The 27,657-nt window shown below is 37.4% G+C and overlaps 1 protein-coding gene across 1 annotated transcript in view; it reads left to right on the top strand.

Moving 5' to 3' along the window:
• Window positions 1-27,657, top strand: part of LOC110454931 (sulfatase-modifying factor 1-like) — a 50,388-nt gene that overhangs the window by 18,024 nt on the left and 4,707 nt on the right. The window contains exons 3-7 of the mRNA XM_021505154.1: window positions 5,860-5,942; window positions 8,739-8,861; window positions 20,385-20,499; window positions 22,154-22,270; window positions 23,353-23,412. Of these exons, the coding sequence (XP_021360829.1) occupies window positions 5,860-5,942; window positions 8,739-8,861; window positions 20,385-20,499; window positions 22,154-22,270; window positions 23,353-23,412 (498 nt within the window). The remainder of the gene's footprint in view (window positions 1-5,859; window positions 5,943-8,738; window positions 8,862-20,384; window positions 20,500-22,153; window positions 22,271-23,352; window positions 23,413-27,657) is intronic.

Consider the following 27,657-nt stretch of genomic DNA (forward strand, 5'->3'; position numbering starts at 1 on the left):
ACTTGCCGAAACAGTGTCCGCTCGATATCTCGAGTAATTATTAACAGATTAACTTCAAACTTCACAACAAGGTGAAAGCTCAGACAAGTTCGATAACCGCCATTATCGGACCATAATTTGTGGATATCCGCTCAATAACTAGAGTGCCGTACAACGGGCACACGAACAATGTCCGCTTTTTTTATGAAATTATTGGAGTTATTCCCCTTGGTTTCAGTAATGCGATGCATGCGTTCCATGATGTTGTATTGCACTCATTGATCTACCAGTTATGTTGAATGATTTCTCTTTTAATATCAATTACTCACAAATACTTCATATATATTTCAATCATACAAACAACTGCTCATTCAATGTGTAACGGGCGTATTATATACCGCTCGCGGTAACCTTGTTGTTGTATATTTTTGGTCATGTGATTATGACCCTACTATTGTATGTAAAACAAAGAATTACATAAGCAAGGTTCATTTGGAGGCAAATTGTGCTCCATATGATGACATTTAGCGCCAACACGGAGCTAGAAGCCATTTTGAAAGCAGATTTTTAAAAAAAAACATTTTTTATTTATTTTTCTTTTTTTTTCATCAAAAAGTTTTGCGTCAGGGGGGGGGGGGGGGGGGGGGGGGGGTTGGTTAAAAAGCTAGGGTCGGTCGGGAACCTTCAACAGACACCTTTTTTTTTTGGCCTTATATGAATTACCTTCGCCCATATTCATGGTCACATAGATCAAATATGTTGAAATATTCGAACAACTTCTTGGGGAATAACAAAAAGGTCTTTGGTAATTATATTTGGTCCGTGAGTAATTAAGATGAAGGGCTACCAAGTCTGTTAAACTAAATGACCCTGACCTATATTCAAGGTCACAGGGGTCACATGTTCATATGTTAAAAACTTTAAATTGACCTCTTCTGAATAACCAAAATGGCTAGTGATAATATTTGGCCAGTAGCATGCTGGGAAAAGGTTACCAAGTCTGTTCAAATGGATGACCTTTACCTATATTCAGGGTCACAGGGGTCAATTTTCTTAATCTTTTTTAAACAACTGAATAACTGAAAGGCTTAGAAGTTAGATGATATTTGGCTGGTATCATGGTTTATGGAAGTCTATCAAGGGCAAAGTGACTGCTTATGCTTATGTCCCTCTAGCTTCAACATGTTTTTTCAATAACCAATAGGCCTAAGACCGATGATACAGTTGTGGGAATCGCACAATATTACATGATTTGCGGTGTGCACACAATGCACTATGAAAAACTGTGAGATAATTGTGTGCACATATATCTGTGCAATATATTCTGTCGCACAGTTGTGCAGAATGTATCGTGGTTGATACGGTTTAGTGTTCAAACTTATATCTTTCCTTATTTAAGTATGTTGCATAATAAAATTATTTTTAAACAATCTTATGTTAAGATATACAAACAAACTGTCTGATGATGGGCTGGAGCACACTTCTACCATGTATATGAAATCATAGAATTCTCCAGAGTTTTGAGGTGCTGCCAGCAAAAATCTACTATGACACAACCCATACCTTACTTATATTGATATGTATTTATGCATATGCATTGCAAACACTTTTGTAAATTGATGCAAAAGATCTTTGACATTAACATCTGCACCAGCTTGGTAAATATTTATGAAGTCTAAACATTTACCCTAAATGGATATCTTGTTTATCATGTCATATAATATCCAAATCTTTGATCTTCAACCTTTTTTTTGGCAAATAAACGTGCCTGTTTTATATCAAACATACCACTGTAAATTTCCATCTTTATATAGGAATCATTGAATATGGAGGCACAGTATAGTCTAGTGGTAGGATGCCGGGCTCGTGACCGAGGGGTTGCATGTTCGAGTCACGGCACGGCACTGTGTTGTATCTTTGAGCAAGACACTTTAACTCTGCTTGTTCCAGTCTACTCAGCTGTAAATGAGTACGTGGTTGGGCAGTACTAGAATTGTTGAATGCTAGCTGTTGGCGCCGAAATGGCCCTATAACCACGGATAATAATTTGTGAACCGCTTTGAGACGACCTACGAACTAGGTTTTGATAAACCTTGAATCATTATTATTATTATTAATGCCTGGTATAATTGAATTAGTTGTGTGTTGAAATCTTTCTCATCTTAACTAACATCATTCATTTCACATCCTATCGTTTGTGTAGTACATACTGGTTTATTAAATTTTATAACGGTGATTCTATAGCATGACAAACAAATATAATGTTATGATGAAAATAGAGATGTCTTGGAGTGAAAAATACTTTTTGTCTGTACCATAATGCCACCATGTATGTGAATTTGTACAAATGAATAAATAATGAGGTAAGTATTGAATAAAGTGGGTCACTTGCCAGTTCGTAAAGGACTGTAACCTCCTCTTTTTTCATTAAAGACTTTTGCAGTCTATACAGTAGATATTGTACAGAAGATTTATAAATGTTGTTTTTTGGTAAATGAGCAGACAGTCCTCATCATAATTTTGCTGTTTTCAAAACAGCAAATAGTGTCTTGCATTTCACATAACAATTAATCACTGTAAATTGTTTTTGTATTTATAAGGTATTCAATGTTTCCTTTCCATGTTCTAAACGTAGATTATTTCTCATCTTGTAAAATTTCTAATATTAACATGAAAATCAAAATATTGTGCTTGTGTATTACGTGTGAGTTTAAATCATAACCAAAAGTTTGTTCTCAGTAAAATATTATGGTAACTAATAATAAAATGTTCAAAGCTATCACATTGTGTTTAATATTATTCAAATATTTCCCATTCTAACAACTTGAATTTGTTGCCTTTGTATTGTGCTTTACACTTTATAAAAGTTGCACTGCAGTCTTGGATTAACCCACTTTCAAGGTCAAATATACAAAAACCTTTAAATGACCTTATCTCAATAAACAAAAGGTCTAGGGTATTGATATTTGGCAAGTTGCATGCTGATTTGAAGGGCTATATAGTCTGTTCAACGTAATGACCTTGTTGTACTTTCAAAAGCACAGGGGTCAAACGTAATGCAATTCTTTTGAATGACTTATAGTTATAATATTGATATTTTGCCTGTAGCTCAAAGTTTCAAAGTTTTTCGCCGTCAGCCTGCCACTTTTTTATACCCCGCTTTCACCGAAACGGGGGATATTAAAATGGGTCTGTCTGTCTGTCACGCTTCGTTTCCATGCAATAACTACAACAAATATGAACCTATTTTCTTCAAACTTAATCGCAGGGTTAAATGCCTTAAGGGCTCGGCCAAGTTCGATGACCATTTTCAGCGGACCCCATTTGACGGAGTTATGGACCCTTGAATAACGAAAAACGTAATTATCTGCTGGGTTTTGTTTCTGTGCAATAACTATAACAAATGTTAACCTTTTCTTCAAACTTGGTTCGTTTTTGATGAAAGTTGGTATATAGGGATATTAGGGGACTGCGAATTAAACTGCATAGGTTTCGTTGCTATAGCAACCATATATCAACCACAAGAAGGCTTGTGATTGGTGGAAATTCAGATATTGTTAGAGTTTGATGAAAATCGTTGTAAAGGGGTATAAGGGGACTGCAAATTCAACTGCATACGTTTCGTTACCATAGCAAACACACTGAGGCTTCTTTATTGGTCGCAATTTAAATATAGTTTGATTTGGATGAAAATTAGTATATAGGGATATAAGGGGACTGCAAATTGAATCGCATACTTTCCGTTGCCATAGCAACTACACAGAGGATTCTCATTGGTTGCAATTTAGAAATTGCTCAATTTCACTTAAATTTAGTATGTACGATGTAGATGTACTATGGCAATGCAATCCTTTTCTGATGCATCATTGCAACTATGGGGGCAGTTTGGGGGACATCTGTAATGGTCTCGAATTACAATTAGTACTTGTTGCTGTAGATATTGTTAAGATGTTTCAACCAAATTCCTTATGCACATCCAACTCATGCTAAGTTTGCCAACCGTTGTGATTTGTGCATATTTACAGATAATCAAGGAGGTATAGGTTTTTTTCTTTCTTCAAGTTTCAAGCTATACATTATGTCTCAACAGCACGATACCCACATGTTTAAACCTAACCTCAATAATGTTAACCTACAATATGTCCTTCAAGTGGGGGATATAAATTCCACGAATTTCCTTGTTTAATATTAATGAAGTTGACGTCAGCCACGTACCGAGACCTGTGGTGTGATTGGCTGGAAGTGTCAAACACTTAAAACAACTTCTTCTGAAGAACCAAAAGGTACAGAATCTTCATATTTGGCTGGTGGCTTCCTTGGATATAGTCTGACAAAGTTTGAGAATGATAATGACTTTGACCAACTTTCAAGGTCACAGCAGTCAAATATGTCAAACTCTCAAAATGACTCCTTCTGAAGAACTAAACGATATAGAAACCTCATATTTGGCTGATGGCTTCCTTGGATAAAGCCAGACAAAGTTTGAGAATGAAAATTACCTTGACCTACTTTCAAAGTCACCGTGGTCAAATATGTTAAACATTTCAAACGACTTCTGAAGAACTGAAAGGTATAGCATCTTCATATTTGGCTGGTGGCTTCCTATGTCAAATGCTTCAAATGACTTCTTCTTAAGAACTAAAAGATACAGAATCTTCATATTTGATTACCTTGACCTACTTACAAGGTCACAGGGGTCAAATATGTTATACAATTAAACGTCTTCTTTTGAATAATCTTAAATATAGATTTAAAATATTTGGCTGGTTTTTCCTGGGATGGAGATGACAAAGTTTATGAGTGAAATATTTGTAGTACAGGATAATATTTAATGAGAATATTTTGCCATGACTGCTTAAATAATCAGGTGAGCGATACAGGCCCTCTGGGCCTCTTGTATTAAAAAAAGTGGCAGGGTAACTGCGAAAAACTTTGAATATCTGAAATGGCATGTGTTTTTGGAGGAAATCATTTCTGTGGAAGGAGAATACATTTTACGTGCATATAGGAGGTTTTTAAAAAACAATTATCCATCTTTCCAATGGTACTATGCATTTTCCCGTAGATCAACTAGAAATGTTGTTTTTGATGCAAGTAAGTTAGGTGGTGTCGACTTTTCAACATCGCAAGCTTTCCGCCCTTCTCGTATATATGATCATTGGGGGTGTCATTTCTACCGAAAGTCAATCTAAACCCCTAAAACATGTAAAATTACTCTGAACACCTTAGTTTAGGTCCAAATATAGCTGTAACAAATTCTCAGGTCCCTGTGGTAGCATGCTGTGATAAAGGGTGATAAAATCTGTGTAAGTGTATGACCTTGACACTCTTTCATGGTCACTTGGGTCAGATATTTAAAAATATTCAAACAACTTCTTCTAAATAATCAAAAGGCCAAGGGTGATGATAGCTGGTCAGTTAAATGATGCGATGAAGGGCTACAAAGTTTGTTCAAATGAAGAACCTTGACCGACTTTATAGGTCACTTTGGCATATCTTTAAAAAAAATCTTCAAACAACTCCTTTTGAAAATATGCCCAGGGTGATGATATATGAGCAATGGCTACTACATGTTAAGGACAAAGAAATTTTAAGGGCACTCAGAGCTCAAATATTTCTTTGAATATTTGTACAACTTATTTTGAATAATCAGAATGACCAGAATGATAAGATCTGGTCAAAAGCATGCTGTGATGAAGGGTTACCAAGTTTTTTTCAAATGAATGGCCTTGACCCACTTTCAATTTACAATATTTAAAAAAAAATGTTGTGAATAACCAAAATGCCTAGGGAGATGATATTTGGCCAGCAGCATGCAGGGTTTAAGGGCTAACAAGATTTGCTGTGTCATTGTAAATTATATCAAGGCAAACTTAACAGGTGCAAGGTGCTCCCTGGTGGGTGCCTGTAGATGGCGCTGATTGGAAACATCCGTATGGAGAAGACTCTTCTACAAAGGAGATGTGAGTATATTTATAAGGCCACAGCAGGTGAAATCAAAATTTTATTTACATGCGAGCGAAATGAGGAAATTCTTCGAAGGACAAACACTGGAAACTATTTATCATATATATATATATATTACTACCTTATATATTTCTCCATTTAAAAAAGTTAACTAATGTTTTTCAAATGACTACTAAGCTCAATGGTCAGGGATTGCTATTCCTCAGTCTGTGACAAACGTAAACAAATAGAAGATTTGTGTGGAAAAATACAATGAACCTTAAAAAATAATATTTTTAAAACAATCCTATCGTCATTGGCTTTTCCATATGCACATTTACGCTTGAAATGGTGTTATTATCCTCACAATATATTGATTTGTTTTAACAGACTATATATCTTACACAGATCACTTTTGTGTGGATATCGGTTTAAGACATCACCTGGTGCAAGCAGACATTATTTTTTGAGAAAATATGTTCCCAAATGCTGGGAAATGGGAAAATCAAGTTGTTCTCAACTTCTTCTGGGGTATTCTCATACTGAAAACCCATGATAATTAATTAATCATGCTACCGGTAGGTGGTATAAAATAGTTTATAGATGATCGATAATTATCCTGGCCAACTGGGTCCCCTCTTGAGAAGCTTTGTTTCCCCTGAACCGTTTAGTCAAGGAGTTCCATTGACAACGTTCTTCAAGTTGTTCATTTAATGTCCAAGCCAGTTCCCACAATGACCCTGAATATGGGTGCTTCCATGACAGGGTGGGGAGCTTACATCATCATGAGTATTACATCATGAATATTGGTTTTGCATTATAAAACCTCAGATTAAAAGTTTGTTACAGCTATATCTCAGAAAGGAGAAAGGATTGAGGGATAAAATCTTATTAAGTTTCACATGAACCTTCCCCATATCAAATTTTGGGGCTGTTCAGAAAACCAAACCAAGATGTCAGACAGGCAGCTTTATCGCTTTTTTAGGTCACCTGAGACAAAGTCTCAAATGACCTGTTGCGATCGCCTTTTGTCCGTAGTCCGTCCGTAAACAATTGACATTTACGACTTCTTCTCCAAAACCCCTGAACCAATTTCAATGAAATTTTGCACAAATCTTCCATGGCCAAAGGTCAACAAAAATAGTTGCCGGTTTGGTCCCCGGCCTTCAGGGGCCTGAGGGGCGTGGCCAAAAAAAGGTTGAATTGACTAAAATTTCAAAAATCTTCTCCTCAACACCCAGATATGGTAGAATCAAATACTCTTCATAGATGGAAGGGACTTACGGTGCTTCACCAAAATTGTGAATTTCTTGACCCTGGGGTCTTACGTTTCCCCCTGGGGAGGGGGTAAACTTTACTATAGTTTATATAGGGAAATCACATTTTGGACCAACATTTGTTTAATTGCCATTGGAGGTAATTCAATTTAGGTTAGCATTATCAGTATTGGGTAGCAGTTTGATGGTATGCACATATGAGCCCTGACTGACCCCCAGGGGCTATTGGGTGGGGCCAAAAAGGGTTGAATTGACTGAAATTTCAAAAATCTTCTTCTCAAGACCCAGATATGGTAGGATCAAACACTCTTCATAGATGGAAGGGTCTTAAGGTGCTCTACCAAAATTGGGAATTTCATGACCCTTGGGTATCATGTTTCCCCCTGGGGAGGGGGTAAACTTTACTATAGTTTATATAGGGAAATCACATTTTGGACCAACATTTGTTTAATTTCCATTGGAAGTAATTCAATTTGGGTTAGCATTATCAGTATTAGGTAGCAGTTTGATAGTATGCACCTATGAGCCCTGACTGACCCCCAGGGGCTGATGGGTGGGGCCAAAAAGGGTTGAATTGACTGAAATTTCAAAAATCTTCTTCTCAAGACCCAGATATGGTAGAATCAAATACTCTTCATAGATGGAAGGGTCTTAAGGTGCTTTACCGAAATTGTGAATTTCTTGACCCTGGGGTCTCACGTTTCCCCCTGGGGAGGGGGTAAACTTTACTATAGTTTATATAGGGAAATCACATTTTGGACCAACATTTGTTTAATTTCCATTGGAAGTAATTCAATTTGAGTTAGCATTATCAGTATTAGGTAGCAGTTTGATAGTATGCACATATGAGCCCTGACTGACCCCAGGTGCTGATGGGTGGGGCCAAAAAGGGTCGAATTTACTGAAATTTCAAAAATTTCTTCTCAAGACCCAGATATGGTAGAATCAAATGTTCTTCATAGATGGAAGGGTCTTAAGGTTTATGACCCTAGGGTCTCACGTTTACCCCCTGGGGAAGGAGAGGGGGGGCAAAATTTATTATGGTTTATAATGGCAAATGATACTTTGAATATTACATGTTAATAACTTGATTTGAATTATAACCCTGAGTTGACAGTTTGATATTTTGAAAATTTTGAGCCAGCCCTACCCCCAAGGGCTGTAGGGTGGGGCCCAAAGGAGTCAGTGTGCTAAAATTTCTTCCTTTCCCTTGTTTAGAATCAGAGGTGCTAGTTTCAAATACTTTTTAGTCTTAAATCTGTATGCTAGATATTTAATAAGGTGGTTTTATTGTTTTTTGTCACTGAATAATATTTCTGTTCGTGTTAAAAACAAAATCAACTCTCTGTATAAATATATCAGGTGACTGTTAAGGCTCATGGGCCTCTTGTTAAAGAAAGTACTGAAGGGATTTTTCTCAAATATGAAATGTAGGTTTCCCTTGGTCTGCTGCTGTGCATGTTAACTTTCGAGACTCATAATGGAGAAACAAAATACTAAACTGAATATTTTAACATTGTTTATATTATTATACAGCATGGACCATCCTGTGCTGCACACATCCTGGAATGATGCTGTGGCTTATTGTGAATGGATGACCAAGCGCCTACCCACCGAGGCAGAATGGGAGTATGCTTGTCGTGGAGATAAAGTGGGCCGGTAGGTAATATATGTTTGTTAGTGAGGAAGGTGTACACTCTGGTCATGTGCGTAATAAGCTTGTGTGGTAGTAATTATGCATTGCAGTCAAGTAAGGTGCATTGCAGGATTATAGAGACATGATGTATGATTGTTAATTTTGGAAGCTTACACAAATATATTCCACAATTATTACTCCATACCATTGCATAATTAATGTCAATCTATTTAGTATTTGTAATGAAAATAATTGTTCTTCATTTCAACGTTTCTGCAGTTTCGTGTACTTTGACAACATTTTGTTAGTGAACCTAGCCCAAAGGAGAATAGAGGGATTTATTCAAATTTGTTCAAGAGCACCATTCAGTTTTGTGTAAACATAGAGTGTGACCACCCCTTAAGGCAGAGGGATGGGGCCATTAGGCGAAATCAGATAAATATTCAAAAATCTCAACCTCTGTACCAATGGAGGGATTTTATTCAACTTTTTTCTAGAGCATATTTGGGGAAAGATGACTCAGTTTTGTATTAACAGTTTGTTTAGAGCATCATGATACTATTATTACTAGGTACACTTTGTCTATGGGATGTTGCTGTTTCCAAAAGTTCTACAAGTATCGGCTTAAATTGTCAAAAGGTGATCTGGAATTGGCATTGGAGGCCATTCAGTGTGAGGCGCTTGTTGCCAGAATATTTCCACCTGTAAACGAGACAGATGGTCAGCAAAAAAGTTACTGTTGCCATGTATGTGACATGCAGTAAAAACAATTGGGCGAGTACAAACATTATTTCACAGGCCCAAGATGAATATTGGTAGCCCAATTATTTTACTAAGATTTTTTTCAGTGTTGAGCAATAAAAAATGCCAATAAAGCATTATTAATAATAGATGTTCTTTATTCTTCAATCAAACCCTCCCGACACATAACCCTAAAACCCCTCCCCTCATTTCCATAGTCTTCATTGTCACTGAATTCACCTGGTAGGAATTTACAACTGCAGACGACTTTGTTATTAGCTCACCTGCCCGAAGGGCAAGTGAGCTTATGTCGTGGTGCGGCGTCCGGCGTCCGTCCGGCGTCCATCCGTCCGTCCGTCCGTCCGTCCGTCCTCGTCCGTCAACTTTTCCTTTAAACAACTTCTTCTGAAGAACGGATAGGCCTAGAGTCATGATATTTGGCTGAAAGCTTTGTTGGTAGGAGCCCAACAAAGTTTGAGAACGAAAATGACCTAGACCTACTTTAAAGGTCACAGGGGTCAAATATGTCAAAAACTTCAAACGACTTCTTCTGAAGAACTAAAAGGTATAGAATCTTCATATTTGGCTGATGGCTTCCTGTGATGGAGCTTAACAAAATTTGAGAATGAAAATGACTGACCTACTTTCAAGGTCACAGGGGTCAAATGTGTCAAACACTTCAAACAACTTCTTCTGAAGAACTGAAAGGTATAGAATCTTTATATTTGGCTGGTGGCTTCCTGGGATAGAGCCCAACAAAGTTTGCGAATGAAAATTAGTTTGACCTACCTTCAAGGTCACAGGGATCAAATATGTCAAAAACTTCAAACAACTTCTTCTGAATAACTAAAAGGTATTGAATCTTCCTATTTGGCTGATTGGTTCCTGGGATGGAGCCGAACAAAGTTTGAGAATGAAAATTACCTTGACCTACTTTCAAGGTCACAGGAGTCAAATGTGTAAAAAGCTTCAAATGACTTCTTCTGAAGAACTGAAGGGTATATAATCTTTATATTTGGCTGATTGGTTCCTGGGATGGAGCCCAACAAAGCTTGAGGAAGAAAATTAGTTTGATCTACTTTCAAGGTCACAGGGGTCAAATATGTCAAAAACTTTAAACGACTTCTTCTGAAAAACTAAAAGGTATAGAATCTTCATATTTGGCTGATTGGTTCCTGGATTTGGAGCCCAACAAAGGTTGAGAATGAAAATTACCTTGTTCTACTTTCAAGGTCACAGGGGTCAAATGTTTCAAAAGCTTCAAATTAATTCTTCTGAACAACTGAAAGGTATAGAATCTTTATATTTGGCTTGTAGCTTCCTAGGAAAGAGCCCAACAAAGTTTGAGAATGAAAATGACCTTTACCTACTTTTAAGGTCACATGGGGCAGATATGTCAAACACTTCAAATGATTTCTTCTGAAGAACTGGAAGTTAATAAACCTTAATATTCGGCTGGTTATTTCCTGGGAAAGAGCCCAACAAAGTTTGCGAATGAAAGTGACCTTGACCTACTTTCAAGGTCACAGAGGTCAACAACATTTTAATGGATTTGTTCTTAAGAACTAAAAGGAATGGATTCATAAGATTTGGCTGGTAGCTTTTGGAATAGAGCTTACCAATTTGAGAAGGAAAATTACATTGACCTACTTACAAGGTCACAGGGAAAAATATGTCAAGCAACTTCTGAAGAATCAGAAGCATAGAATCTTGTAATAATATTTTCCTGGTACTTTCAACAGTTGGAGCCAACAAAGTTTGTGAGGGGTATATTTTTAGTGCAATTTTATATTTAATGAGAATATTTTGCTATGACTGCTTAAATATTCAGGTGAGCGATACAGGCCCACTTGGGCCTCTTGTTTGCATTATCAGGATGAAGCATTGTTGTTATTTATTAGCTCACCTGTCCGTCGTCCGTCCATCCGGCAACTTTTCCTTTAAACAACTTTTTCTGAAGAACGGACAGGCCTAGAGTCATGATATTTGACTGAAAGCTTTGTTGGTAGGAGCCCGACAAAGTTGTATAAAAATGACCTTGACTTACTTTCAAGGTCACAGGGGTCAAATATGTCAAAAACTTAAAAACGACTTCTTCTGAAGAACTATAAGGTATAGAATCTTCATATTTGGCTGATGGATTCCTGGGATGGAGCCCAACAAAGTTTGAGAATGAAAATGACCTTGACTTACTTTCAAGGTCACAGGGGTCAAATGTGTCAAACACTTCAAACGACTTATTCTGGAGAACTGAAAGGTATATAATCTTTATATTTGGCTAGTGGCTTCCTGGGATAGAGCCCAGCAAAGTTTGAGAATGAAAAATTAGTTTGACTTACTTTCAAGGTCACAGGGGTCAAATATGTCAAATGCTTCAAATGACGTCTTCTGAAGAACTGAACGGTAAAGCATCTTTCTATTTGATTGATGACTTCCTGGGATAGAGCCCGGCAAAGTTTGAGGATGAAAATGAACTTGACCTTCTTTCAAGGTCACAGGGGTCAAATGTCTCAAACACTTCAAATGACTTCTTCTGAAGAACTGAAAGGTATAGAATCTTTATATTTGGCTGGTGGCTTCCTGGGATAGAGCCCGGCAAAGTTTGAAAACGAAAATGACCTTAACCTACTTTCAAGGTCACAGGAGTCAGATATGTCTTATGCTTAAAACGACTTCTTCTGAAGAACTGAAAGTTATAATACCTAAATATTTGGCTTGTAGCTTTCCTGGAAAGAACCCAACAAAGTTTGAGAATGGAAATGACCTTGAACTGTTTTTAAGGTCACATGAGGCAGATATGTCAAACTCTTAAAACGACTTCTTCTGAAGAACTGGACGGTATAAACCCTTAATATTTGGCTGGTTATTTCCTGGGAAGGAGCCCAACAAAGTTTGCAAATGAAAATGACCTTGACCTACTTTCAAGGTCACAGGAGTCAGATATGTCTAAAGCTTAGAACAACTTCTTCTGAAGAACTGGACGGTATAAAACCTTAATATTTGGCTAGTTATTTCCTAGGAAAGGGCCCAATAAAGTTTGCGAATGAAAATGACCTTGACCTACTTTCAAGATCACAGGAGTCAGATATGTCTAACACTTAGAACAACTTCTTCTGAAGAACTGGACGGTATAGAACCTTAATATTTGGCTGCTTATTTCCTGGGAAAGAGCCAAACAAAGTTTGCGATTGAAAATGACCTTGACTTTCAAGGTCACAGCGTTCAAATATGTCGAACGGTTCAAACTACTTCTGAAGAATTAAAATTCATGAAATTATAGTATTTGGCTGGTGACTTCCTGGGATAGAGCTCACCAAAGTTTGCGAATGAAAATGACCTCAACCTAATTTAGAAATCACAGAAGTCAACAACATTTTAAAGGATTTGTTCTCAAGAACTAAAAGGAATGGATTCATAAGATTTGGCTGGTAGCATTTTGGAATAGAGCTAACCAATTTGAGAAGGATAATGACTTTAACCTACTTACAAGGTCACAGGGAAAAATATGTCAAGCAACTTCTGAAGAAGAATCAAAAAGCATAGAATCTTATTTTGCTGGTTGTCTCAACAGATGGAGCCAACAAAGTTTGCGAGGGAAATATTTTTAGTGCAATATAATATTTAATGAGAACATTTTGCTATGACTGCTTAAATATTCAGGTGAGCGATACAGGCCCTCTTGGGCCTCTTGTATTTAGATAAAAATAGTCAAGTGACCCCCCTGACGATCAGCTGGCGATTTTGGGGCGACTTAGGGTTCATTACCTGATATCTCCGGCGTACAGGACAGCTAAGTCTTCAAATTAATTTGCCTATATGGTTAAAAAAACAGCTTCTTTGGATTGTGTGTGAAAAAAACATGATAGTTCGCGTGACATCGCACAATACACGAGCTTTGGCGAGAATTGGTCGGCAACCAGTAGTACTGGTGATACGGCAAACAAAACAACATAAAATAGCAACTTACAGCGAAGAAAACTTACGACTTATAAAAATACATAGTTAACTTACTTAAATCCCAACCCTTGTTTGCCATGTTGACTATCTGTGTCAATTCTGATGCACTTGCACGTTTTTACGGTGTGACCCAGAGTACAGGATTTCCGAAAATGGGTGCTCCGAAGTTGGGGTGGTTAATTTATGGGAGTAAACTACGATTTTTAGAATAATAATGTACTCGCCAAATGATTTATTTTTGGGCCAGTAACTATCCATCTTTTGACAATTTCTAGTCGCCCAATCGAGGAAAATTTCAGAGATAGATAAATACATTGTTGTTTTCTTTATTTAAAAAAAATATAAAATTATTTAATTTGAAAAACATCTATGATCTTAATGGCTATTTCAATAAACTACCAGATACACACATTGCATTTGTATAATTTGCATGTGTATACCAAATCTTGTACCTTAAGAAAGCATACATGTACTTGATCAGATTCCAGTATGTTTTGTATGTTGTCTACTGAAAGTCCGCAAGACCGTATGTAATAGCGGACGTAAAACCATCAAAATCAATCTAAAAAACTGTTCATAACTTTAAAAATGATCATTGTATAATATGTGGCGACATACAAACATATTAACAATCCAAAGGCAAGGGAAAAGGTTTTAGAAACAATAGATAATTTAGATCTAGTTGATATATTTAGAGAGAAATATCCTAATACAAAAAGATACACATGACAAAGTAGTAGACCAATAAAACAAGCTAGGCTTGATTATTTTTTAGTATCTGGAAGTTTAATTCAAAGTGTTAGTAATACAAGTGTTGATTCAGGATATAGATCTCAAAAATTACATTAAAATTCAGCGAATTTAAAAAAGGTAAAGGATTATGGAAATTTAATAACTTGGTTGTTTGTTTGTTTGTTTATGTTAAACAGCCCATCGACGGCTGTGGTCATTTAGGGACATTTTTGTTTAATTTTTGTTTAAACAAACGTTTGAGTAGCGAAGATAAAATCAGATAAAAAGGTTAATTTTAAAAGCATTTGCATTGTATGTGTAAATAAATAAAATAAAAAGGGAGTTAAAATAATAAAAGAGATAATGAATAGATGATATGAACTATGTGATATATGTAATGTCAAAAAGGGTAAGGTGGGTTAAAAGACATCATGTGAGAGTCTATAGAATAGATCGATGTCTTTCAAATAGTTAAATAATATCTTCGAGTCCACGGAACTGAAAAGAGTTTTTAAGGTGGATCTTCTCGTTTTAAAAGGTACAGTTATGAGGTTAAAGGTCATCTTTAAGTCTTAGTAGGGGTTAAATGTCAACATGAGTTAAAAGCTTTAACAATCTTCCTCTCAAGTTCCATAAGACCCAGGATCATGATATTTGGCCAGTAGGTACCTGGGATGGATTGCTATAAAGTTTCCTAATTAGAATGACCTTGACATACTTTCAAGGTCACAGGGGTTAAATATGTAAAAATCTTTGATAAAACAATATCCTTAGAACCATTTGGACTAGAATCATAATACTTGAGTATTTTATGTAGACTAGCAGTGGGAATCTTTTTCTTCAGCACAGTAATGAGGTTAAAGGTCATCTTTAAGTCCTAGTTGGGGGGTCAAAACATCAACATGGGTTATGAGATTTAACAATCTTCCTCTCAAGTTCCATCAGACCCAGGGTCATGATATTTGGCCAGGAGGTTACTGAGATTGAGTGCTATGAAGGTTCCTCATTAAAATGACCTTAGCTTATTTTAAAGATCACAGGGGTCAAATATGTTAAAATCTTCAAACAACAATATCCTTAGAACCATTTAGACAAGAATCATAATACTTGAGTATGTTATGTAGACCAGCAGTGCGAATCTTTTTCTTTGTTACAGTAATGAGGTTAAAGGTCATCTTTAAGTCCTAGTTGGGGGTCAAACGTCAACATGGGTTTAAAGCTTTAACAATGGACCTCTTGTTTATAAAGGGTGTGTCTGGCCCCCCTGGGGGCTGAGGGGTGGGGCCAGATAGGGGAAATATAACTAATTCTTTAAAATCTTCCTCCTTCTGTAGGAATGAAAGGATTTGTTCCATATTTGGTCTGAAGCATCCTTCGGTGAAGGGGAATCAATTTTGTATAAACCATAGGTCTGGCCCCCCAGGGGCCTGAGGGGCGGGGCCCAATAGGGGAAACATAGCAAATTATTCTTTAAAGTCCTTTTTTTTTCTGTAGGAATGAAAGGATTTGGTCAATATTTGGTGTAGAGCATCCTTGGGTAAAGGGGACTCAATTTTTTTATAAACGGTGGGTCTGGCCCCCCTGGGTCCAGAAGGGAGGGGCCCAATAGGGGAAACAGCAAATTCTTCAAAATCCTTCTTCTGTAGGAATAACAGTATTTTGTCCAAATTTGGTATGAAGCATCCTCGGGTGAAGGGGAACCAATTTTGTAAAAACGGTGTGTCTGACCCCCCTGGAGGCAGAGAGGCGGGGCCCAATATGGGAAATAGAGGTAAAACCTTTAAAATCCTTGTTCTACCAAAGGGATTAAGGGATTTTATCCGAATTTCCTCTGGAGCATCCTTGGACTAAGGGAACTCAATTTTGTATAAGCAGTGGGTGTGGTCTCCCAGGGGGCAGAAGGGCGGGCCCCAATAGGAGAAATAAAGATAAAACCTTTAAAATCCTTCTTCGACCATCAGGATTAAGGGATTTTATCCTTATTTAGTCCGGTGCATCCTTGGGCCAAGGGGACTCAATTTTGTATAATTGGTGGGTATGACTCTCCTAGGGGCATAGGGGTGGGGCTCTGTTTGAAGTTATTTCTCGCTATATCTCAATTTAAGTACTAGATGGATCTTTCTAAAATTTCATATGTACTTACAGCACCTACCATGGAGTGCTATATCTTTACTTCATACCAATTATTTTAAATATATTCAGGTGAGTGATACAGGCCCTCTGGCCTCTTGTTTTTAACTTCCATCGCATAGTTCAAAAGGACATCACGTGAAGAGTCGTATTTTTTTTAATGAATGTATGTATTGTATGCACTTCCACTTATGTTACTTAGCTATCCCCATATTCATAGTCCGTTCCAAATGTCCATTTTGACCACTTGAATTGTTCGGGAAAGCCCTGCTAAAAATAGCGCCGATAACGTCACCTGACTTTAAGGCAGTACACAAGTGGTGTGAGCGAGATGAAACGGTTTCCAAAGGGGCCCCCAGAGAGTGGCCGTAAGGCAACTGCAACTTCTTACCGCACTATGAAACCAAGTAATATGATTTCTAAGTCTGTATTCAAACTTATTGAACAGTAATTATTCATCATCAGAAGTTAATTGCACACTTGCCAATATTCAGAATTTAAATTTATTTAGCTTTAAACATATATTTGTTGCCAATAAAATTGAACAAGGGAGGGGGCACAAGTTTTTACAAGTTATCACAGCCTTCTCCCATCATACATTTACAATTAAATGTCAACAATGATAATAGTATAGGCATAAACATCAAGTAGATATATATAAATATATATTGAATTTAGTACCGGAATGTGACCGGTGCAGATGGTACGGGGCTAAACACCTTCCCTCAACCATGGGACAAACCTTTCTGTAAAAAGAAATATTCACGAGACGAATATCCCTTTTCAAATGTTTACATAGAGTGCATATATGCAATGACAAACTACACGCGAATAAAAAAGGAAACGTTTGTGATTTCATTTATTACATTATACAACTCAATGTCTTTGGCTAAAAAAAAATTCTAGACCATGCATATAAATGTATGTATACTCTCTTTCCCACTTTCACTGTCTCCATAAGCTAACACTTAGTAAGTCATATTAGCCATCACACACAATAAACTGTATGGCAAAACCGCTACGTGTATATGTAGTATGTAGAATATGTGTCGATTATGGAACGTGTTGAGGTACTTGATAATTATATTTTTTCAATATTTTACAGAGATTAAAGCATACTTGCAAATGTACATTTTTATGTTGAGACAACTTTTCTTTAATCAGTTCCTTTTGTTTGAAACAGAAGCCATAGTTATCGGCAGCACGCACCGTTTTTACAACGTAATCAAAAATCCCCCCCCTGTTTTCAATACGTATTCCGATTCTATCTGAAGTCGAAAAGTATAGTTCTTTATAGAGAAAAGGTGGTTACATGATCATACATTCTAAGTCAACATCATATGAAAACATGAACTGTTGAAAAATTACGATTTAAAAAAAAATTATTATGCGATCCTATTTACTAGAAGCAGGTTCTCCTTCCTCAGTTATTCATCCTGGTGTTATTTTGAAATTTTAATCTAGCTACGAAAACGTGGCTTTCAGACGAAGAGCGATTTTTAGCTCACCTGGCACAAAGTGCCAAGTGAGCTTATGCCGTGGCGCGGCGTCCGTCGTCCGTCCGTCGTCCGTCCGTCCGTCCGTCCGTCCGTCCGTCCGGCGTCCGGCGTCAATATTTTACTTTAAACGACTTCTTCTTAATAACCGAAAGGCCTAGGGTGTCAATATTTGGCCAGAAGCAAACTTGGATGAAGGGCTACAAAGTTTGTTCAAATAAATGACCTTCACCTATTTTCAAGGTCACAGGGGTCAAATATGTCAAAAACTTTAAACATCTTCTTCTCAATAACCAAAATGCCCAGGGAGATGATATTTGGTCAGTAGCATGCTTGGGTGAAGGGCTACCAAGTTTGTTCAAATGAATGACCTTCAATTATATTCAAGGTCACAGGGGTCAATTGTATTAAAAAACCTTTAAACAACTTCTTCTGAATAACCAAAATGCTCAGGGTAATGATATATAGCCAGTAGCATGCTGAGATGAAGTGCTACAAAGTTTGTTCATTTTGTTCAAATGAATGACCTTCACCCATATTCCAGGTCACAGGGGTCAAATATGTTAAAAACTTTAAACAACTTCTTCTCTATAACCAAAATGCCCTGGGTGATGATATTTGGCCAGTAACATGCTGGGATGAAGGGCTATCAAGTTTGTTCAAATGAATGACCTTGACTTATATTCAAGGTCACAGGGGTCAAATATGTTTAAAACCTTTGAATGACTTCTTCTTAATAGGCAATAGGCCAAGGGTGATGATATTTGGCTATTAACATGCTGGTATGAAGGGCTACCAAGTTTGTTCAAATGAATTACCTTGACAAATATTCAAGGTCACAGGGGTGAATTGACTTAAAAAATCTTTAAACAACTTCTTCTGAATAACTAAGAGGCCTAGGATAATGATATGTGGCCATTAACATGCTGATATGAAGGGCTACCAAGTTTGTTCAAATGAATGACCTTCGCCCATACTCAAGGTTACAGTTGTCAATATATGTTTAAATCTTTAAATGATTTGTTCTGTATAACCAAAAGGTCCAGGGTAATGATATTTTGCTAGAAGCATGCTGGGTTTGAAGACTATAAACTCTGTTCAACCTAATGTCCTTGTTCGACATTCAAGGTCACAGGCGTCATATGTTTAAATCTTTTAATAAGTGTTTTTGAATCAAACACTGATATTCTGCCTGTAGTTGTATTTTAGTCCACTTTTAAGATTACAAGTGTGAGATTAAAACCAGGTGAGCGATTCAGGCCCATTGGGCCTCTGTTTGTTTTACATTTTAATAAATATGTCACTAATGTGTCATTGAAATCTTTCAATAATGTCTTTCTAGATGTTGGGACTGAAAGTTATATGCAACAATGACTGAATCAGAAATGTGTTTTATGATTTTTAGCTCACCTGGCATGTATATTAGACAGAGATGTGGCTTTACATGTCTCTGAATTAAATAATGTTTATTGAAACTGAAATTCACAGAATTCAAGGTAATTTATTCAATCGTTTAGCTTACTTTCTTTTAATGTTGGCATTAAAAAAAGACATTTTGATGGTAAATTTTATCAGCAAAGAAAATAAGAGAAAAGAAAAAAAATGCAATTTTGCACATTTTTTAATCATTTTTAAACAGAATTTTTTTTTAGTATAAACTTGACATATTTATTTTTTTAAATTGGGAGATGGGTAACACATTTTCATTAAAAGTACATTTCAAAAGTGAAAAAAAAAATGTTGAAAAGGACATGTTTAAAGGGGCAATTTTGCAGTATTAAGAACAAGTTCAAGTCCGAATGGGGCACATGCATTTGAGGTAGGAAAACAATCAAATTTTAAAAGAGGCACATGAAAAAATCAGACCCCAAATGGGGCATGTTTGAGGTACGTTAAAAATAATCAAAGTCTAAAAGGGGCACATATGAAAAATCAGAGTCCAAATGGGGCACATTTGAGGTAAGTTGAAAAAAATCAAAGTCTAAAGAGGCACATTTGAGACACATCTAAGAAATTAGAGTCCAAAAAATGGGGCACATTTTAGCTAAACTTTAAAAGTACCTCAGGTCAAAGGTACCTTTTAGGTAGCTTTAAGGCATGAAAAAGGCATAGCTCAAAGTACCTTTTCTGTGCCTGGGGGAGTGCAAGAAGTAGGTCACTATGTCCTCACTGTGACCTATATATGCTTTCTGACATAAGTGTACTGTTAGTTAAATAAAGATCTCATAACCGGTGGGGGACTATGGAATGCCTTGCAAAACTTTGCCTTGTTGTTTATAGAAACATTTACAGTCATGTAATAGTCATTACCAAACCTCTCTGCAACTCCCTCAAATACTGTTTATACCCATCCGGATACCCTTCTCCCTTCCTATTGATATCATAGCTTTTAATGTAGATAGCATTTAAAGTTATTTAAAGTTTTGAGTGGATGCTATATGGCATAGGATTGGCATTTATTGTTTGATTTCTGTGATTACCTTTTCATAGATTATTTCCATGGGGAAACAAAGTAAACCCTAAGGAAGAACACTGGATGAACATCTGGCATGGAGAGTTTCCAAACTCTAACACGGCAGACGATGGTTATGAAACCACAGCTCCGGTAAGTGCAGTACATAAATAATTCATGCAGCAGAACACTGTGATGCAGCTTTAGTCATCCATCTATGACCTGTCATTAGCTCACCTGGCCCGAAGGCATGGTGCCTCGTCCGTTGTCCGTCCGTCCGTCGTCCGACGTCAACTTTTTACTTAAGGTAATAGGATTGTGTCGCCATTTCTCTGTAGAATTTCTTCAAATTTTGTAGTTATATTGCTTTGAAGTAAAGAAAATTTTCTGCCACAAAAAAATAAAGGTTTTCAGAATTTTAAGGATTTTTAATGGAAATTTATGTAAAAAGGAGTAAAGTTTGAAAAAAAAAATGAAACACAATTTTTTGCAAAACAATGTCAATAAAAATGATACTGACATAGATTAGTATTGCATTAATTTATATCAATTTCATAAATGATGAAATTGTGTAAGATTAATTATCTATAAACGAATAAAAATTGACATTTTATAATAAAACCATATACACATAGTAAGTGCGTGTAAGAGTTATCGTTCTTGAAAAACTTCACAGTAGTGAAAAAGGTAGCTGGTTTCCTGAAGTACAGAAAATGTGACTCATTGATTAAAAAACAACTGAATTTATGCCTGGATTGCTTTGAAATACCTTAATATTGAAAGAACACAATGTTCGGTCAATAATAAACATACAATATTCATCAGTTTAATATTAAACATTAGAATATGCGGAAATTGTGATACTGTCTCCCTACATTGGATTTTCATGCTGGGATGAAGGGCTATAAAGTTTGTTCAAATGAATGACCTTCATCTTTTTTCAAGGTCACAGGGGTCAAATATGTTCTAAACCTTTAAACAACTTCTTCTGAATAACCAAGAGGCCTAGGAGAATGCCAGTAACATGCTGGGATGAAGGACTTCCAAGTTCAAATGAATGACCTTGACATATATATTCAAGGTCACAGGGGTCAAATATGTTTAAAACCATTGAATGACTTCTTCTTAATAAGCAAAAGGCCAAGGGTGATAATATCTGGCCATTAACATGCTGGGATGAAGGACTACCAAGTGAATGACCTTCGCCCATATTCAAGGATGCCAGTGGTCAATATATATTTAAATCTTTAAATGATTTGTTCTGTATAACCAAAAGGTCCAGGGTAATGATATTTTGCCAGAAGCATGCTGGGTTGGAAGACTATAAACTCTGTTCAACCTAATATTATAATGTCCTTGTTCGACATTCAAGGTCACAGGCGTCATATGTTTAAATCTTTTAATAGGTTCTTATGAATCAAACACTGGTATTCTGCCTGTAGCTGTATTTTAGTCCACTTTTAATATTACAAGTGTGAGATTAATGCCAGGTGAGCAATGCAGGCCCATTGGGCCTCTTGTTTTGAACGGTCATGAACATGATCTGTCTTGTCTCGAACCCAACATCATTTTGTGTCCCGAACGCACGTTAGTCTAAATGCTAGTGTTTGTTTGTAAACATTGACATGAGGTTTGCGGAAAGAAGTCTGCCAATATTTACATTTATTCATAAGCGGTGAACTGCGTCACGTTCTACACTATCGATTCCGAAACAGTGGCAATTGTAAATATATGTAATTGTCACTGCAGACACTGAGGACCATACAAATACTTATCACTTCTGACACTATGTCTATTAATTTTTCAGGTTACCGCTTTTCCTAAACAAAACAAGTTTGGCCTGAAGAATATGATAGGCAATGCTTGGGAATGGACATCAGATTGGTGGGGAACTCAACACTCCACAGAATCCAAAGACAACCCCGTAAGTACAGAACTCTTAACAAAGTCCAATGACAACCTTTATATTAAAACACACAGAGGCAATTCTATCAAAATTAGCTTGCTTGGTCCGTCCGTTGTCAGTCCGTCAACTTTTCCTTCAAAACACTACTAGGCCTGAATGGCCCAGTAGAATTTGACTAAATTTGGTCTGGAGCATCCTTAGGTCAAGGGCGCTCAATAGGCACAATAGGAGAAATAGAGATAAACCTTTGAAATCATCCTTCTTCTACCATAGGGATTAAGGGATTTCATCCCAATTTGATGTAGAGCATCCTTGGGCCAAGGGACATACATTTTTAGCCCACCATCATCTGATGTTGGGCTATTCAAATCACCCTGCGTCCGTGGTCCGTGGTCCGTGGTCCGTGGTCTGTCCTTAAACAATTCTTGTTATCGGTATTGCTCAAGAAGTACCAGAGGGATCTTTCTCAAATTTTATATGTAGGTTCCCCTTGGTCCTTAGCTGTGCAGGGCAACTTTTGAGACTGATCGGATAAACAACATGGCCGTCGACAGCCATCTTGGATTTTGATAGTGAAAGTTTGTTATCGCTATTTCTCAAGAAGTACCAAAGGGATCTTTCTCAAATTTTATATGTAGGTTCCCCTTGGTCCTTAGCTGTGCAGGGCAATCTTTAAGACTGATCGGATAAACAACATGGCGGACAGGCAGCCATCTTGGATTTTGATATTGAAAGTTTGTTATCGCTATTTCTCTGGAAGAACTAGAGGGATCTGGTAGATATTGCATTGTATGTATCATATGTTTGTATGTGTGAGATAGATATCAACCTTTAAAAATGGAAGCAAATTTATTTGAGTCATGTACACAAAAGAGACACCATTCCACAGCCTGCTTGTGTATGGTATATATACATGTCAGTTACATGCAAACATTGGCTATTTTATATAAATATTAATATATAGAGTTTATCCAACACAAGAATTATGACAAACATTGAAAGAAACAAATATTAAAGCATCATTAATGATCTTTAAAATTGCTCTAATATGGCTAAATCAAACAATTGAAAGTATGAACAAAATTCGGTTTTTGTTACAGATGGGCCCAGACAGAGGTGCTGACAAAGTGAAGAAGGGAGGGTCTTTTATGTGTCATGAGGTAAACAAAGTGTCACACTTAAAAGGGATACCAAATCAAGTCACCTCATATACACATGCACAATTTCAATCAATCCTATGAATTCAAAATGAAGACAATAATATAGAAACAGTTGAAGAGTGTCTGGTAGTGTGTGACAGCTTTTTCTTTTGAATTTCCAAAGGCCTTGGTTAAAGGGACTGTCACGAAGGTCTGTAGTCATGGTGCCTGATAATGTATAAAGTCAACAAAGATACTGAGTTCATGGTACAATTTAATTACCTAAGAATAATACATATAATCAATCCCACACATACCCACTCACTCACGGTAAATACAAATATAGTTTATCAAATATGTAGAATGACAGAAGACCTAGGCAAATAATGTTCATAATTATAAACTGTAGAGTTAATTTTCCACAACAACTGCAATGTCCATCCACTTGGTTTGGTAAAGTTCAGTAAAACAGCCCTGTACTATGGTACTCACTCACTCAGGTTCAACCAACGAAAGTTCTCTCCACTGTACTCCCTAATTGTACTGCTCACTTCATAATGTTCATGTACCCCTCGGTTGGTTAATTCACTGTTAAATACAGTATAATTATTACAGTTTAATATATATACTCAGTATTACCTTACTGATTTATACATGGACACATATTACTTCCATAAATCAGTTTATTAGCTCACCTGGTCCGAAGGACCAAGGTGAGCTTATGCCATCCCGTTGCGTCCGTCGTCCGTCCGTCCGTACGTCAACAATTTCTTTAAACGACTTCTTCTTCTTAACCACTAATTGGAATTTAACTAAATTTGTCTGGAAATATCCCTAGGTGGTGGGGATTCAAAATTGTACAAATGATGGGCTGACCCCCCCGGGGGCTGGGGGGGAGGGCTAAAAGGGGGCAATTAGGCTATATTGCTTTAAGCGACTTCTTCTCTGGAACTAAAAAGTGGATATCAACCATATTTGACTAGAAGCATCCCTAGGTGGTGGGGATTTAAAATTGTACAAATGATGGGGCTGACCCACCAGGGGGCTGAGGGCAGGGCAAAAAGAGGGCAATTTGGCTATACTGCTCTAAGCAACTTCTTCTCTGGAACTAAGAGATGGATATCAACCATATTTGACTGGAAGCATTATAAGGTGGTGGAGATTCAAAATTGTACAAATAATTGGGCTGACCCCCCAGGGGGCTGAGGGGCGGGGCTGAAAAGGGTTATTTGGCTATATTGCTTTAAGCGACTTCTTCTGTAGAACTATGTCATGGATATTGATCATATTTGGTCGGAAACATTCATGGGAGGCAGGGATTCAAAATTGTACAAATGGTGGGGCTGACCCCCCGGGCTAAGGGGTGGGGCCAAAAAAGTGTATTACTTGGAAATAGTTGAGATCCCCACCATATAACCATGGTATACAATTGCTGAGTATAAAGAGAAGATTGCTCATTTGATTCCAGGATGGCATGAGATCCCCACCCCAAAACTANGAAATGGTTTAGATCCCCACCCCAAAACTATATATACAATTGTTGGGCATAAAAAGACGAATGCAGTCATGATATTAGAATTGACCCCAGGGTCTGCCCCACCCTTGCAGACTTAACCCCTGGGTCATAACTTTGAAATGGTTGAGATCCCCACCCCAAAACTATATATACAAATGCTGGGCAAAAAGAGACAAATGCAGTCACGATATTAGAATTGATCCTGGGGTCTGGCCACAACCCTAGGGACCTAGTTTCTGAGTCAAAGCTTGGAATTAGTTGAGATCCCCACCCCATAACCATACATAAAATTGCTGGGCATGACAAAATCTAATACAGTTATGCTACAAGGATTGGCCTTGGGGTCTGGCATATTCCCTTGATCTCATTTGGAGAATATTTTGCCATGATTGCTAAGGTATCCAGGTGAGCGATACAGGCCCTATGGGCCTCTTGTTATAGACACCGGACTATTATACACCAACTGTGGTACACACAATACTTCACTATGTCCACCCGCCACATCACTTCCGGTACTCTGTGACCTCGAAAGGAGGATTCCACCACACAACAGAATCCCACACGTGACCTTCACCTCACCTCCGCCAGCCCTGCCATCACCAATGTCGAGTACTAGGCCATTTACAAAACCCTTACAACAACAAAATATTCACCTTATATCGACTACTGTATTGGCGGCCATTTTACATAAGAAGTTTCCATATACAAACCTATAAACTCTTTACTCAAAATTCACCACACTATAAATGAAACAACACAGCAGCTTACCTGCATCTACAGCTATAGAAAGTTTAACCCCGCTCCGGGACCAACAACGAGTCCGGGGTCCAGATACCCCTCCACCACCTACAGCCTGCTTCGCCAATGTGATGACAACACACGTGCACCCCTCGCTTTCCGCTTTTGCACACGACAAGTTTTCTCTCCTAACAAAAGAGCTCCACAAAGGACTTAACTCTAGCAAAGTACTGATCCCAACTTTTAAGGTGTCACACCACTAACAACTACATCACAGGGACATATACTGTTAAACTAATATTTCATTTGTTGAATGTATATGTTGTCTGCACTGCCAATTATGTTTCCTTGCTATCCCCATATTCATAACCCATTCCAAATGTCCAGTTTGACCACTCAAATTGTTCGGTTTTGAAACACAGCAGTTATATACACAGGTGATCTGACCAAGACGCAATGTTTGCAAAGGGGCCCCAAAAGAGGGGTCTTCGGGCAACTTCTAGACGCACTTTGGAACAAAGGAATATTATTCCATGTTGAAATTTATTGAAATTTATTGAATCCCCATATCTGTAATTTAATTCATCATCAGAAGTTAAATGGACACATGTCAATATTCAAATGAAGAAATATTTGTTGGCATCTCGACATTATGTATAGACACCAGGAAATATTTATAGACACCAGGAATATCTATTACTGGAACAATACCTGTGAAGTATATGGTAATATGAAGGCCATGATGAAATGTACTGTGATTCATTTCATAATTATGGTCACATAAACTGCGCAGCACATGGTGAAATGAAGGCTGCCATCAATTCCTTACTGACCAACTTTTTAGCTCACCTGGCCCGAAAATCTTCGGGCCAGGTGAGCTTATGCCGTACTGCACCGTCTGTCGTCCATCCGTCTGTCCATCCGTCCGTCAACTTTTTCTTTTGAACGACTTCTTCTTAAGAACTGGAGGACCTAGGGTCATGATATTAGGTCTGTATGTACTTGTGATGCAGTAATATAAAGTTTCCGTATTAAAATGACCTTTACCTACTTTCAAGTTCACAGGAGTTGACTATGTTAAAAATTTCAAACAACAATATCCTAAGAACCATTTGGACTAGAGTCATGATACTTGGGTATGTAACATGTAGACCTACAGTTATGTCATCAAAGGTCAATTTTTAAGTGCTAGTCGGGGGTCAGAGGTCAACATGGGTTTAAAAGCTTTAACAATATTGTTCTCAAGTTCCATAAGGCCCAGGATTATGATATTTGTCCAGTAGGTACCTGGCATGGGATGGAATGCTATAAAGTTTCCTCATTAAAAAGATCTTAACGTATTTTCAAGGTCACAGGGGTCAAATATGTTAAAAAACATTTCCTGGCCTCTGATTGGTCCAAATTTAAATATCGTCCAATTTTCATGAAAATTGGTATATAGGTACCTTATTACACAACACATACAACCATAACAAATTGTGAAAAAAAATCAAAACGACTGCATACTTAGCAGGGGAGGGTGACTTCAGCTATTGCTCGCAATTGCAATTCTAGTTAAGTCACCCCGAACGAAGTCGGGTGACTTGTTGTTATTGTTCCGTTTCTTACTTATTATTCTTATTATTAGTCCCCTACCGGTGAAACCGGGGGGACTATAGTTTTCCCCTCCGTCTGTCTGTCCGTCCGTCCGTCTGTCTGTCCGTCCGTCTGTCTGTCTGTCCGTCTGTCCGTCTGTCCGAAGAGGTTTGTCAGCACTCTAGAGCCTTCATTCTTTCATGGATTTTAATCAAACTTTACACAAATGTGAAGAATTAAAATATCTTCGACAAGTTCGAGTTTCAAGGTCATCGGATCAAGGTCAAGGTCACTATTACTATAAATAGAAAAACTTTGTCAGCACTCTAGAGCCTTCATTCTTTCTTGGTTTTTAATCAAACTTCACACAGTCATAAAGAATTAAAATATCTTCGACAAGTTCGAGTTTCAAGGTCATCGGATCAAGGTCAAGGTCA

This window comes from Mizuhopecten yessoensis, unplaced genomic scaffold (genome assembly GCF_002113885.1).
Source record: "Mizuhopecten yessoensis strain PY_sf001 unplaced genomic scaffold, ASM211388v2 scaffold25, whole genome shotgun sequence".
NCBI lineage: Eukaryota > Metazoa > Mollusca > Bivalvia > Pectinida > Pectinidae > Mizuhopecten > Mizuhopecten yessoensis.